General features: G+C 40.8%; 1 protein-coding gene across 1 annotated transcript in view; it reads right to left on the reverse strand.

Annotated features, from left to right (window-relative positions):
- YES1 (YES proto-oncogene 1, Src family tyrosine kinase) overlaps positions 1 to 13,169 on the reverse strand; it is a 68,767-nt gene that overhangs the window by 16,730 nt on the left and 38,868 nt on the right. The window contains exons 3-6 of the mRNA XM_037892784.2: positions 9,605 to 9,704; positions 7,843 to 7,941; positions 3,728 to 3,831; positions 3,469 to 3,618 (exon numbers count right to left, since the gene is read on the reverse strand). Coding sequence (XP_037748712.1) covers positions 3,469 to 3,618; positions 3,728 to 3,831; positions 7,843 to 7,941; positions 9,605 to 9,704 — 453 coding nt within the window. The remainder of the gene's footprint in view (positions 1 to 3,468; positions 3,619 to 3,727; positions 3,832 to 7,842; positions 7,942 to 9,604; positions 9,705 to 13,169) is intronic.

Below are 13,169 nucleotides of genomic sequence, written 5' to 3' on the forward strand. Positions count from 1 at the left end.
TTCCCCTAAATGGACTATGACAGTAAGGGGCCACTGAATTGGCACTCAGCCAGAAAGTGCACCTACCACAGCTGGAGCTCGATGCACCCAGGCTACAGAATTTGGGGATGGTTTGTGCTCTCACATTATGAGCTTACATGACACAATGGAAGAGGGGGAACAGTACCTTTCTGAATGTGCTTGTGGAGGGGTGGGGATGCGGGTCATTGATTCTGAGGGGTTTCAGTGCTTGGGGAGTGGTGGGGGTTTAATTGCCATGCAGTGTATTTATGAATGACATGACCATTTATGAAATGGGGGCCAGGGGCTGATTCACAGTATGGACTGATGCAAGGAAGTGGCTGAAATATAGATTTATGTAGATAATCATACTGAGGAATGGTGTTTGCTCCGATCATGTGTTTAACTTTATTATTTTAAATACACATTGTATGATATGATGCAGTGATAGCAACACACTTTCTTGATTAAATAAAAGATTTATAAACATGTATTAGAAAAGTACAACATTCACCAATTGCCAGGCAGCCAACTGCCATTACCAAGCCAAACATCAGTAACAGAACCTTTAAGAAAAAGCAAAACACACAGAGTGCATGAACAAGTGCAAAGAGTGAAACCATCTACAAGACAGAAGCCCCTTACTGTTGCATGTTCCCTGCCCTCCCATTCTCCTTTCCTTGTTTGTCGTGCACTTGGCAGTAGGGGTGGAGGCATCCATATGGGAGGGGGTCCAATATGGAGGACTGCATGGGGTAAAATAACCCTGCCTAGCCACTGTTCATGGGGCCCAACTGCATGGGGCACCCAGCCATGGAGTTTTCCAAGCTGTTTCTGGACTGCATCACAGGGGGACTGAGGCTGTGGCATTGGTGATGCAGCAGGAGCCACTACTCGTGACCATTAGTGATATCAGCTGCTCAAACAATTATTTCTGCTGAGGTCTGTCCTCCATCCTTATCTGCCATTCTTGTTCCAGGAACTGCGAGGCAAGCGCCTGCTCTCTCACTGAAACCCTGCCCTCAAGCTATACAGCCAGCCATTTCCTCTCACCGTGTCTCTCCTCTAGCCATAAGTTCCTCTCTGTTTATGGTACTGGACCTGCTTGTTGGCCCTGTCCAGAACTTCAACAACAAATTCATCACGGAAATGTTTCCTCTTGGAATGGTCCATGACGACACTGACCCGGGCGTCTGCTGCAGTGTGGGTGAGCTGTGGAGGTACCAGAGCCAGTAGAGGTCAAGGGGCCGGAATAGGACAAGACACAGAGGGCTACTGTCTCAATAGCTCACCGCAGGAGCATAGAAATTGTGGAAATTCAAAGGACAAAACTTTACTTTTCCAAACTGAACTTTAATATATTGTAAGAGGAATGCTTCAGACCACAGAAGTTCCCTGGACACGGCCTGGTTAATCTCAGCTAAAGAAGTGCAGAAGCAATGATAAGTTAAAAATTCAAAGCTGTTTTTGTTTTCTAAAAATTGCAGAACTACTTGGGTTGGGGGGGGGGTGCCATCAACAGCCACGCTACAAAAGCTTTTTCTATTATTTCAGGACTTCCACATTTTGGAAGATAACAGTTGCTGTGGTGCCCAATTGGCAAAGGAGATTTTATTTCAAGCTACTGTTAGGTGCATACACTGCAGGTGTCCCAAGTATTCAAATGTGTGGTGACTGAACAGCTCATCTATGAATGAAGTGGACTGGTCAGCTACTAGGGTGGCCATGGAAAATATGCCCTTCCCCAAAATGCGACTGCTTATCTGGAGTTCCCGCTTCAGGAAAAGTTTGCAGCTATCAGCATCTGGGATTGGGTCAGAATTCATAAAGGGGACTCAACAGGATGATGTATTAGCTTTCATATGGCTTAGCCTGTATGGAAATACACAGAACTCCACAGCCAGTCTCCTTGTCTCTCCCCCCCACCCCCATTTCTGGACAAAATTTCAAACCCCACTTGAATTTGGAGCAAATGATTTTTTTCACCTATGGACTGCATGGACTACCTTTAATTGAAATGGACTAGATTTGTAAATGGAACACATTCACTCCCTTTCACCCCGGCCCCATCCACCCATCCAGATCACTGTTTTCAGGTGACTCATTACACTGTTGAGCGGTTACAGAGCCACATACTTATAGGCCTGGCAATGTAAGGTTACTTTTAAGAAATAGAAATGCCCTAGTAAAAATTCACTTTCAAGGTGTTTTTACTGTTTGCATGCCATTTTGAACTCCACATGGTGGAAGGTAGGAAAGGGTGCAGCCAAGCCACTGGTGACATAAAATCTGCCATTAGCGGATATACACTACTAGCTGGGTCCTTTAATAACTATTGCACTGGTTCATAGGATGGAAATCCCTCCTATCCCTATAGTAACACAACATTAAAATGGAGCCAGAAACTTACCAGGCCCAGGGGCAGCTTCTGTCCCTTCCGTGTCAGCTGCAGGCTCCGCAGTGGGCTGTGCCTCGGCGGGGGGACGCCGGGCGGGGGGGAGAGAAGAAATCAAACTGCTCCTTTGAGTATGGCCCCAGGATGTGCTGCTGCTTCTCCTACTGCAAAACCTCCTCTGGGACAGTTTCAGTAAGAGTCACTTCACTGTCCTCACTCGGCACCTGCTGCTGGCTCCTATCAGTCCTAATGTTGGATTCTGGGGCTAGAAGGGCGCCATTCTGGCTGACTACATCATGGTGCGCTACTGTTGGCTCCATGTTCAGTGCAGTGCCCAGCATCCAGTCAAACTCCATATAAAACAGGCATGATGTTGGCAAGTTGTCCAAGGTACAGTTCTGGTTCCTGTTTTCATGTACTCAGTCTTGAGCCACTTAACCCACTCTGGTTAATTTGCAATGCTGCCAGCTTCTTTGTTATTTGCTGGTATCTGTAGTCATTCCTGGTACCCTTACTAAAATCCATTCTTTTGCTCGCCTCGCTCTAGAGATGCACCAAAATCTGGCTGTACACCCATGACCATGAAGCAGTGCACTTTGCAAAAGACTTGTTCTGATCTGTCTCCACTGCGAACACAGAAGGCTCTCTGATGGTATGTCTGCAGCTCAGTGTTCAGAAGACAACAGACAGGTTAAACGCTGACTCATGGAGCTGCTGCACTACACCAACGGGGGTTGCTTCCATTTCCCTGGAGTCAACAGGAGATTTTTGGGATAGAGAGGACAATGGAAGTTGTTCCATGGGATACTTTTGTCAGACTCCCAGGGTCCCGAGGTGATGTGTGTGCGCGCGCGCGTGCTGTGTCTACATTGCAAAGTAATAGGGCTAACCTTTGGTCCCTGCTTGATTCCTAGGTCTGAGCCTGAGAGATGAGTGTGTAGACAAAAGGGGGGTTTGGGCTCAAGCCTGAGTGAGCCCATTGCAATGTAAACATACCCACGTACCATTTACTCAAATTTCTTTTCTTGTAAAAACCATTAAACTAGTATTGGACTGTAGGGACTTGAGCCTACCTGTATAGTGTTTAACCAACTTCTGTAGAGACTCAAATTGTGCTCTGGTTGTGATATAGTATCCACCACTGTCAAGTTTTCTGATTTTGTAGTGTTTCACATTATCGCCTCTGACCTCATCCCAGTCACGTATAGAAAGGGAATAAGCACCTAGAAAAAGCAGTTAAAATGTTGTTTCTTACCAAAAAAAAAAAAAGTGTACACATATGAAACAATTAACTCTTTTGCCATAGAGAGGAAGTAAGCTTAAAAAAAATACCTTTAGTGGTTTCACTCTCTCGTACTAAGAAAATACCACGTTGGTTCCCAGGATTTAAAAGTAATCTCTCTGCATCTTTCCTGCCCATCTTACCAAAATACCATCTAGAAGAAGTTAAAGAAAATATTTGATAAGGTTAGTGAAGATACTGTGGTAATAATCTGCATAAAATAGCACTATAAATTATGCTTGTATAAGTTTCACTTAATTTTTTTTCAAATCTTAGGGGCCTTTCATAGGCCCTTACACCTAAATAGGCAGCAAGGTCTTGAGATACAGATGCAATGCTGCTTCATCATCATTATTCACGTGGTAATTTATAACAGAAGGCCAAACACTAAAGCGTTTCTGCTCATAATGCGAACTCCCAAACACTGATATTCATCTAAATATAGTTCTCACAAATCTATACCACTACAAACTGTTGGACTACTGATAAGGAACAGCAGGGATTAAAGTATCTGACTTCACCCTGAACAGCAAAATCTCTGGACTGAGCTTCCATTCACTGGAAAGAAATTCTGACTTCTAAATTAACAGGCACTGTGCTAGCATATTTTACAGGTTATATTTTTCTATTCATTTCATTGAATCATAGAAATACAGGGGCTGGAAGGGACCTTGAGAAATCATCAAGTCCAGCCCCCTGCACTGAGGCAGGACCAAGTAAACCTACACCATCCCTGACAGGTGTTTGTCCCACCTATTCTTAAAAACCTCCAGTGATGAAGGTTTCACAGTGTCCCTTGGGTGCCTATTCCAGATCTTATCGACCTTATAGTGTGAATGTTTTTTCTAATATCTAACTTAAAACTCTCTTGCTTCAGATTAAGTCCATTACTTTTTGTCCTGCTTTCAGTGGACAGGGAGAACAACTGGTCAGGTTTCCTAAAGCTTAATCATTTTTGGTGCTCTCCACTGGATTCTCTCCAGTTTATTCACATTTTTCCTGAAGTGTGGCACTCAGAACTGGACACAGTACTTCAGCTGAGGCCTCACCAGTGCGGAGTAGAGAGGGATGGATAATTACCGTATATACTTGTTCGTAAGCCAAATATTTTTGGTAAAAAAGTGATGCATCAAAGAGCAGAGGTTGGCTTATAAATGGGTCTACACCAAAATTTGATTTTAAACTCTATGAAATCATTGAATTGAATATCTAATACATTGTCATTTTGTTTACCTGGAGCGTCTGCAGGCATGGAGCACCTCAGTTCCTTGTGGCCGCGCACTTCCCGCAGCTCCCATTGGCTGGGACTGGCGAACTGCGGCCACAAGGAACTGAGGGGCTCAATGCCTAGACGCTCCAGGTAAACAAAACGTCCCGACCTGCCAGCGGCTTACCCTGATGGGCTGGGAGCCAAAAAGTTTGCCAACCCCTGAAATATAGGGTCGACTTATGAAAGGGTCATACAGTTTTTACTATTTTTACCTATCCATCTTGGGGGGTAGGCTTATAAATGAACGGGCTAATGAACGAGTATATATGGTAACTCCTGTGTCTTACATATGACAGTCCTGTTAATACACCTCAGAATAATATTAGCTTTTTTCACAAATGTATCACATTGTTGACTCATTCAATTTGTGATCAACTATAACACATATATCCTTATCAGCATTACTATCTCCCTAGCCACTTATTCCCCTTTTTGTAGTTGTGCATTTGATTTTGCTGTCTAAGTGAAATACTTTGCACTTGTCTTTACTGAAGCTCATCTTGTTGCTTTCCGACCAACTCCAATTTGTCAAGGTCATTTTGAATTCTAATCCTATCCTCCAAAATGCTTGCAGTCCCTCCCGGCTTGGTGTGATCCGCAAATTTTAGAAGTATGTTCTCCACAAGTCACTAATGAAAATATGAATAGCACTGGACCCAGGACTGACCCCTGCGGGACCCCACTAGATACACCCTCCCAGTTTGACAGTGAACCATTGATAATTACTCTTTTCATACGGTCTTTCAACCAGCTCTGTACCTACCTTATAGTAATTTCATCTAGAGCACATCACTAGTTTGCTTATTAGAAATGTAATGTGGAACCGTGACAAAAATCTTATTAAAATCAAGACATAGCACATCTACTGCTTCCCCCTATCCACTAGGTCAGTAACCCGTCTAAGAAGGAAATTAAGTTGGTTTGGCATGATTTATTCTTGACAAATCCATGGCTGGCTCTTCCTTACAACCCTATTATCCTATAGGTGCTCACAAATTGATTAAATAATTTGTCCCATAATTTGTATATATTAATATAGAAAAAGAAGCCTCCCTCTGTAAGCTGTAGGTTCCTCTGATGTGTTAACAGAACATAACAAAACCCAGGATCAAACCTAACCCCTTCCTCTGATCTTCCTCAGAGACTGGGCAAGGAGGTCAGAGTGGTGTAAAAATGTTAAGGCTCCTTTACACTGCCAGAGTGGTGTAAAGGAGCCTTATTGTGAAGGACATTTTTACACCTGTTTTATACTCCTGGGGGAATTCACTATGAACAATGGGAACGATTCACTAAGCAGGCAGGCTGCTACATTTTACTCTGCCTGAGGGGACAGAGCCTTCCCCAAACCTACCTCCTCAGAAACACCCCAAAGCCTTGCCCCTCCACACTGAACATGCTGCAACAGTGAGCAAGAGGGACAGAGTGTATCTCTAACTACCCAGCCCCATTGCCCTGGCAGTTATTTACATCTCTGCTGGCTGTTCTGGGCACTCAAACTGATCTTCCTGAACTGCTGGAGAAGGGCGTGTAATCGCTCTTGCAGCTTCCCTTTGCTTCCTCATCAGAAATAATTTTTCTGAGGGGAAGCAAAGAAATCTACGGGGGCCATGAATTCTGTGCATGCCCAGTGATGCAGAGTTCCCCCAAGAGTAACTCTTTGGGCAACATCTCACTTCTAGAAACAATCCCCAAACCTTGGATAGTACAGCACTAGCATCTCCATTGATGCTACTGCTTGGCCATCACAGGTGCAGCACTGTAGTCGTAGTAATTCAATTAGGAATTTTAAATATTACTTTTTTGGCTATATAGAGCAGCATTTTGTAAGCAGCTGAAAGACTTACTTTTTAAGAACAAATGGTTGTCTCTCTCTGATGCAGCTGCTATTCAATATTAAAGGGCCAGGTAGTGGCAGCAGAAGCGGTAGTGATATACTGAAGTCTCAGACTGAGATTCAGGAAGCAAGCTGGGAATTGGGCTACTTTCCCAGAAGTGCAGTGAGATGTGTGAAGAAAAGGACTGGAAGAGTCCTGACCACATAACAGGGCAATGAAAGCTGGGAAACACTCCCACTGCTAGCATTGTGGAGGCAAAGGCAGCAGAGCTCTGAAAGTCTTAACGCAATAATTAGGTACCCACCACCTAGCAAACAAGCACCACCTGAGAAATCTCAGAATCCCTAAAGAAACTTCAGGTGATTCCTTAACTACTACATTAAAGATTATGGGCTGTGTCTGTCCTCAGTTGTAAGAAGTGCTGGCAGTAAAAATGGTAATGTTGCCTCAATTCTCACTGATCTTTGGGGATGCTGAGCAATTTTCTGTCCCCTCACACAGATCTGTCCCAGAGATTTGGAGGAATCAATGGCTTTAAACCCTGAACAGCTTTGGAATGCCATCCGTGTAAAATGTTTGCTTAGAACTTTGAGTTCACTCACTATCAGGGTGATGGAGCCTGCTGGGTTTGCCCACCCAGTTAACAAACAACATTTTATCAACTGCATTCCAAAGTGTGCATATCTTGATTGAGAAACAGATGGCTGTTAGATGTAAGCAATAACACATTGAAGGGTATGTATACCAATTCAGTTATCTTCACACTCAGGCATAGTCAGGTTTTTAAACACAAACACACACACACACACACAAACAATCTCATATGTATTAATGCATTCCATTAAAAAGTCACATATCTATACTTGTGACTATTTAAGTAGTATTCCCATCCATTAATTAGTGAGAAGTATCATATTCATACTTTCCCGAATTAAATGTTATCTTGCTACTCTGAAACCTGCTACTTATATGGCACTGTAGTAAATTAGTTCCTACGTATAATTCTTTGGTAGTAAATTATGGGCAAAAGTGACTGACAAAAAACTGAATAATGCCTTACTCTTCTGCCTGAATGGAGTCTGCAGGAGCTACATAATTGCTCGGGATGTAGCCAGTCTTTCCTGTAGCAATGGATCTTGCTTCCCACCAGTCTCCTTCCCTGAAATGCAATAGCAATTATCTCTAAATTGCATAAACTCTTACAAAGTGATGTATTATCATCCACAAATATTCAACTCAGATCAAATTTTAGCCAATGCAAAATTAAATTTAGAGGACAATCATCCCAACCAGAATGCAGTACCTGCCAGTAAATTTTTCACTTCATCATAAGCTGCATGTGTACATCTTAATTTCATTTCATATTTTAAAACAGAAATATGTACAAGAGAAAGGCATTTACTGACATATAAGGTGTAGAGTAATAGACTGCTTTGTTATATGATTATTAAGCAAAGATATTGGCGTTCCAGTTATATATTGCAAAGTTAAATTTTTAGGAAGGTTTTTTAGAAGAGCCTTCTAATCACTTTCATACATTTCAGACAAATATTTGCCACTGTTGACAATCTGGAAAAAATGGCACCTCATGATGAACAGGATTAAAAAAATGCTAAAAGAAAAAAAACTGATGAATGCATTTATAATGTTGTAGAAAATTGTCAACTATAGATAAGCAAATTAAGGGATGTACCAGTGCTAGCGCACTTTATGGCAATTTAGAGCATCTCAGAGTGCTTTCTCCATCCTTTAATTCCCAGTTTTTAGACAAGGAACAAAATCCCAATTACTCAAGTCAATAGCAAAAGCTCCCCGTTGACTTGTGTGAGGACAGGACTTCACCCAAAGAGTTTAAGTGATTTGCCCAAGGTCACAAACCAAATCTGTGACTGCATAGGGAATGGAACTCAGTTCTCTAGTCCTTTTCTGTTGAATCCAGATTTTTAAGTACTGTTATGTAGCTACCACAGCAGGCTGCCTTTATGTACACACTGAGCTACAAGGGAGGGACAAAGAAAATAAATAAAATGGTGTACAAATTTTATATTAGAGAATTATATGAATTCAGCATATTGTCACATGTAGTTCTAGGATTGCCAACCCTCCAGGATTGTCTTGGAGTCTCCAGGAATTAAAGATTAATCTTTAATTGAATATTAGGTCATGTAATAAAACCTGCAGGAATATGTCCAACCTAGATTGGCAACCCTGTGATTCAAAGGAGGGATCTGAATCCATATCTCCCAGGCGAGTGCCTTAATCACCAAGCTATAGATTTTTCCCCCCTCTTTGGCCCAATGAATATTTAAGTATTACACAAGTGGAACAACTTCAACAGAAGTGGTTGAGAGCAGCCCACCCCAGAAAATCCTATAGCCCATTGGCTAGGATGCTCACCTGGGAGGGGGAGATCTGAATCCTTGCTCCAGAGTTGAGATTCAAACTTGGGTCTCCCACTTCCAGGCAAGTGCCGCAAACACTGAACTAAAAAGGTCAGAACGCTTCCCCCTCCCCCCCATTTGTGGATGACACAAATTGGGCTTTTCCAGTTTGCTGACAAATTCAAATTATTTTCAGAATTAAACCAAGTATTTTTCTCTGAATTTTGGTTTGCTGGCCAAATTGGAAAAAAAAAAAAAATTAAATTATTTACCCAGCTCTAATTAGCATGTTAATGTAGTCCTCTTAAGCCCATATTTATGGAGCTTTGTAAATCAGGTGAAAACCTGTCTAATCTTTGTTGAAAAATCTTAAAGGTATCTTGAAGGTATTTATTTCCAAAGTAACACTAATTATAGAAGTCTCTGACAGAAAATACTTACGTGTTGTTTATTATCTGGAACCGTTCACCCTTCTTAAACGAAAGATCATCTGTAGTTCTAGCTTCATAATCATATAAGGCCACAAAAACAGTTACACCACCTTATGAAAAGAAAAAGGCATATTATACAGCAATACCACTAAGATTAATTTTTTAAAAAGCAGTCTATGACAGCAGCTAATCAATTTTGCTTTGAAAACAAACAAAATGTTCTCTGCATACTAGATCCTGTCAAGCTGCAAAAGCTGACTTATCAATAGACTGGCTAACTTCTTTTCATTAAGAGGGAATTTACATAAAGAGAATCCTCAGATAAGGTGAGTTGAGTTATAAAAAGAAAATACAAACAAGATTACAGCAGTTCACTAGAGAATCAAGAGTGGTACTTCCAGTCAGACCATATACAGGGCTTACTATACACAAGACATCAAGAATGATAAAACTCAAAAGAGTTGCTTTTTAAAAATATATTTTAAAGAAGGAACATAAAATAGATTCAAAAGCCATTATCATATTTAAGTTTTTAACTTACATTTTTATAAATTAAACTAGTTTTATGGCAGAGCATCTCCAGACATTACACCATGGATTCTCCACTTTCTGGAACTAAATATCAAGATCTGTGCATGGGATTAACTGGACAAGAGGCCAATTCCAGAGGGGACAAAAAATTTTCATTCTATTATGCTTTAAAAAAAGGTCCTTATATAAAAAAATTATAGCATAATTCCACACAGTAGTAAAACATACATGTTATCTCCCAGCCATAAAAAGCAGGAAGGGAGACTGGTGTTGAGGATGACGCACAGCTGCATCACCCTTGGGGGAGTGCTGAATAAGATTTTTCATAAGAGAAGTGAGCTTACTGCATCAATCCATTTGAAATTTGCTCCTCCAAGCCTTTCTAGCCAGTTATTCCAAGCATGGGGACTGTTAACGTGTCTGTCCTTTGAGTGAGGTGTGAGAAGTGGTAAGGCAACACACTGTCTTGCCCTAAAAGCTACCCTATGTCACTTGGCTAAACAATGACACAGGAGGGATGTGATAAGAGTCTACAAATATTTGAAAGGTGTAAAACACCAAGGAGGAATAGGAATAGAAGCAGAAGCAATTGGATGAAATTGAGAATGGAAAATTTCAGATGGACTATCAGTAAAGACCTTTCTCAGATCTATTACTGAGGAACAGTCTCGAGGGAGTTCTAAGCACCACTGTTTCGCACATTTAAAACTAAGTACAAACATTTTGTAGGATGAGACGCTATATGACCCAAAACGTCTTTTCCATCTCAAATTTCTACTATTGGTATGTCCTGGAGGCAGAGATCAAAGTTGCTAGGAGGCATTCAGCTAAATTCGTGGAAGACCTCTTGTTAGATCATTCATGAAATCAAATCAAGTCAACATTATGAGAAAGATGCAAAACTGAAAATTAAATTTACAGTTATGAAAGCATTTAAAAAGAACTACAACAACCTAGACTACAAAGAATTTAGCCTCTTATGAATAGAGAATTGGCCACGGCTTGCCCAAGAAATAGAGCACGCTGTCTGAATTTTTCCAGAAGTTGAAGGATGGTGCATAAAACAAATGACATCAACATGATTTTCATCAGTTTTGCCTGGTAACCACTCGCTTAGTCTGAAGTCAAGGTGATTCACCAAATAATGAAAATGGCAAGAATGCACACTTTAAACACATTCACACAAATATACAACTGATGCTCAAACATAAGGAAACAAGCTGTATCTGATTATATTTTAAGCTTCAACATTGACAAAAGTGAATACTCTAGAGTTCCATTATGACAGATGCGTTGATTGCTTACCAGCCAGCCAACACGTTTCATGATCAACTGTACAATTTATCGCAACTAGGAAGTTATTAATTCAGTTGAACTACACAATACTAACCAAAATAACAGAATAATGCATGCAAATGCAAACCACACAGCAAAAGAAGTTATTTACCAATGCTGTTCTTTGACCGTTGCCCTGGCAGCGAATACATGGAAACCTCTTTCAGAAGGCATCTCTGCTGGGTAGGCGCATGAGCACCCGAACATTGAATCATACATCAGATGCCCAGATCTATATAAAGGAATGTGCTCCTCCACAACCGCCTCAGTTCCTTCTCCTGAACTGTTAAATTCTCATGACATGTATGTCTACATAGTATTTTGGAGCCTGTGGGAGCAAGACTCCAAGCCTCAGTTGATGGACTCAGGCCGGTGGGAAAATAGCTCGATAGACAGCACTTTGAAGTTGTGGCTCAGGATGGAGCTTGGACTCTGAAGCCCATACAGCCTTCTGAGGGGGATCTTATGCCTGCAAGAATTGGCAGTCTAGCTAAGATGCCACATAGTTCTGTGCACCTCTCATTCTACTGAGGAAGACCCTATTTAGATCTAAGTTTTCCCGGACTAGACCTGGTCACAAAATGGACTTCCCCATCCTGTGAAAAATTGAGACTTTGGAAAAAAAAATTCATTCTGAATTAGGATAAAAAGCCAAAATTTAAACATTTTTACATACATGAAATCAAGAAAAAAGTTTTGGTTCAATCAGAATGTTTCCTTCAATAAATCTGAAACATTTCATTCACAATTCATTCATTCATTCACAATTTTTTTTTAATAGAAAATAAATTTTGAAGTAAAAAAAAAATTGAAACGTTTTCTTCTGAAAATGTCAAAACAGAACACTGACATTTAGAGAGAAAAAATATCAAAATTACCCCCCAAACGGAACGTTCATATATGATTTTGTGAAAAATTTCAATTTTGTCAATATGGCATTTTTCTGATGGAAAAACTATTTCACTGAAGATTTTCTGACTTTCTCCCAGACATCTTTCCCATAAGCGACAAAGAGCCTATCTGTCTTCTCTAAATAGAAAAACATTCTTTTATCGTCTGAATTGTGCAAATTACCTGCCTAGGATGGGAATAGGTCTCGGAAAGACAGGGAGGGGCATATACCGGCTGAGGTGGAAATCCAATACCACTTTAGGAATAACACTTGGGTGGGGTATCATGATCACTTTTTCTTTGTGGATCACAATAGAAAGTGGCATAGTCATTAAGGTCTGTAGTTGACTTATTTTCCAAGAAGAGGCTATGGCAATTAGAAAAGCAGCCTTTACAAGACTCACTCTAGGGAAATTTCCCTGAGAGGTTCAAAGGAAAGACATATATTGGTTTCATAAAGTTCCTTGGTAGAGGGTGAATGCATTGATCAGGACTTAAAAAATAAAAAAAAAATCTAGCAACAGTGGATTGAAAAATGTAAGCCTGCTTCAACACATTGATAGTAAACAGAGGGGAATATTAGGTGTGCTTCGAGAGGCTACAGACAGGTCTAAGCACTTTATACAGAAGACAGGCCAGAATTACAGCAAATTTTAGACTAAGATGGAATCAAATCTTTATTAGGCAACATTTTCAATCTTGGATGTTATTTTTGCCTTGATTGGGTTAGAACTGTCTGCATTTTGTCATCAGGAGTGGTCAGTAGTGGATGGGATACTATCCTCTGTGTTGCAAGCTGCCCATGTTAAGGCTGATAA

This window comes from Chelonia mydas, chromosome 2 (genome assembly GCF_015237465.2).
Source record: "Chelonia mydas isolate rCheMyd1 chromosome 2, rCheMyd1.pri.v2, whole genome shotgun sequence".
NCBI lineage: Eukaryota > Metazoa > Chordata > Testudines > Cheloniidae > Chelonia > Chelonia mydas.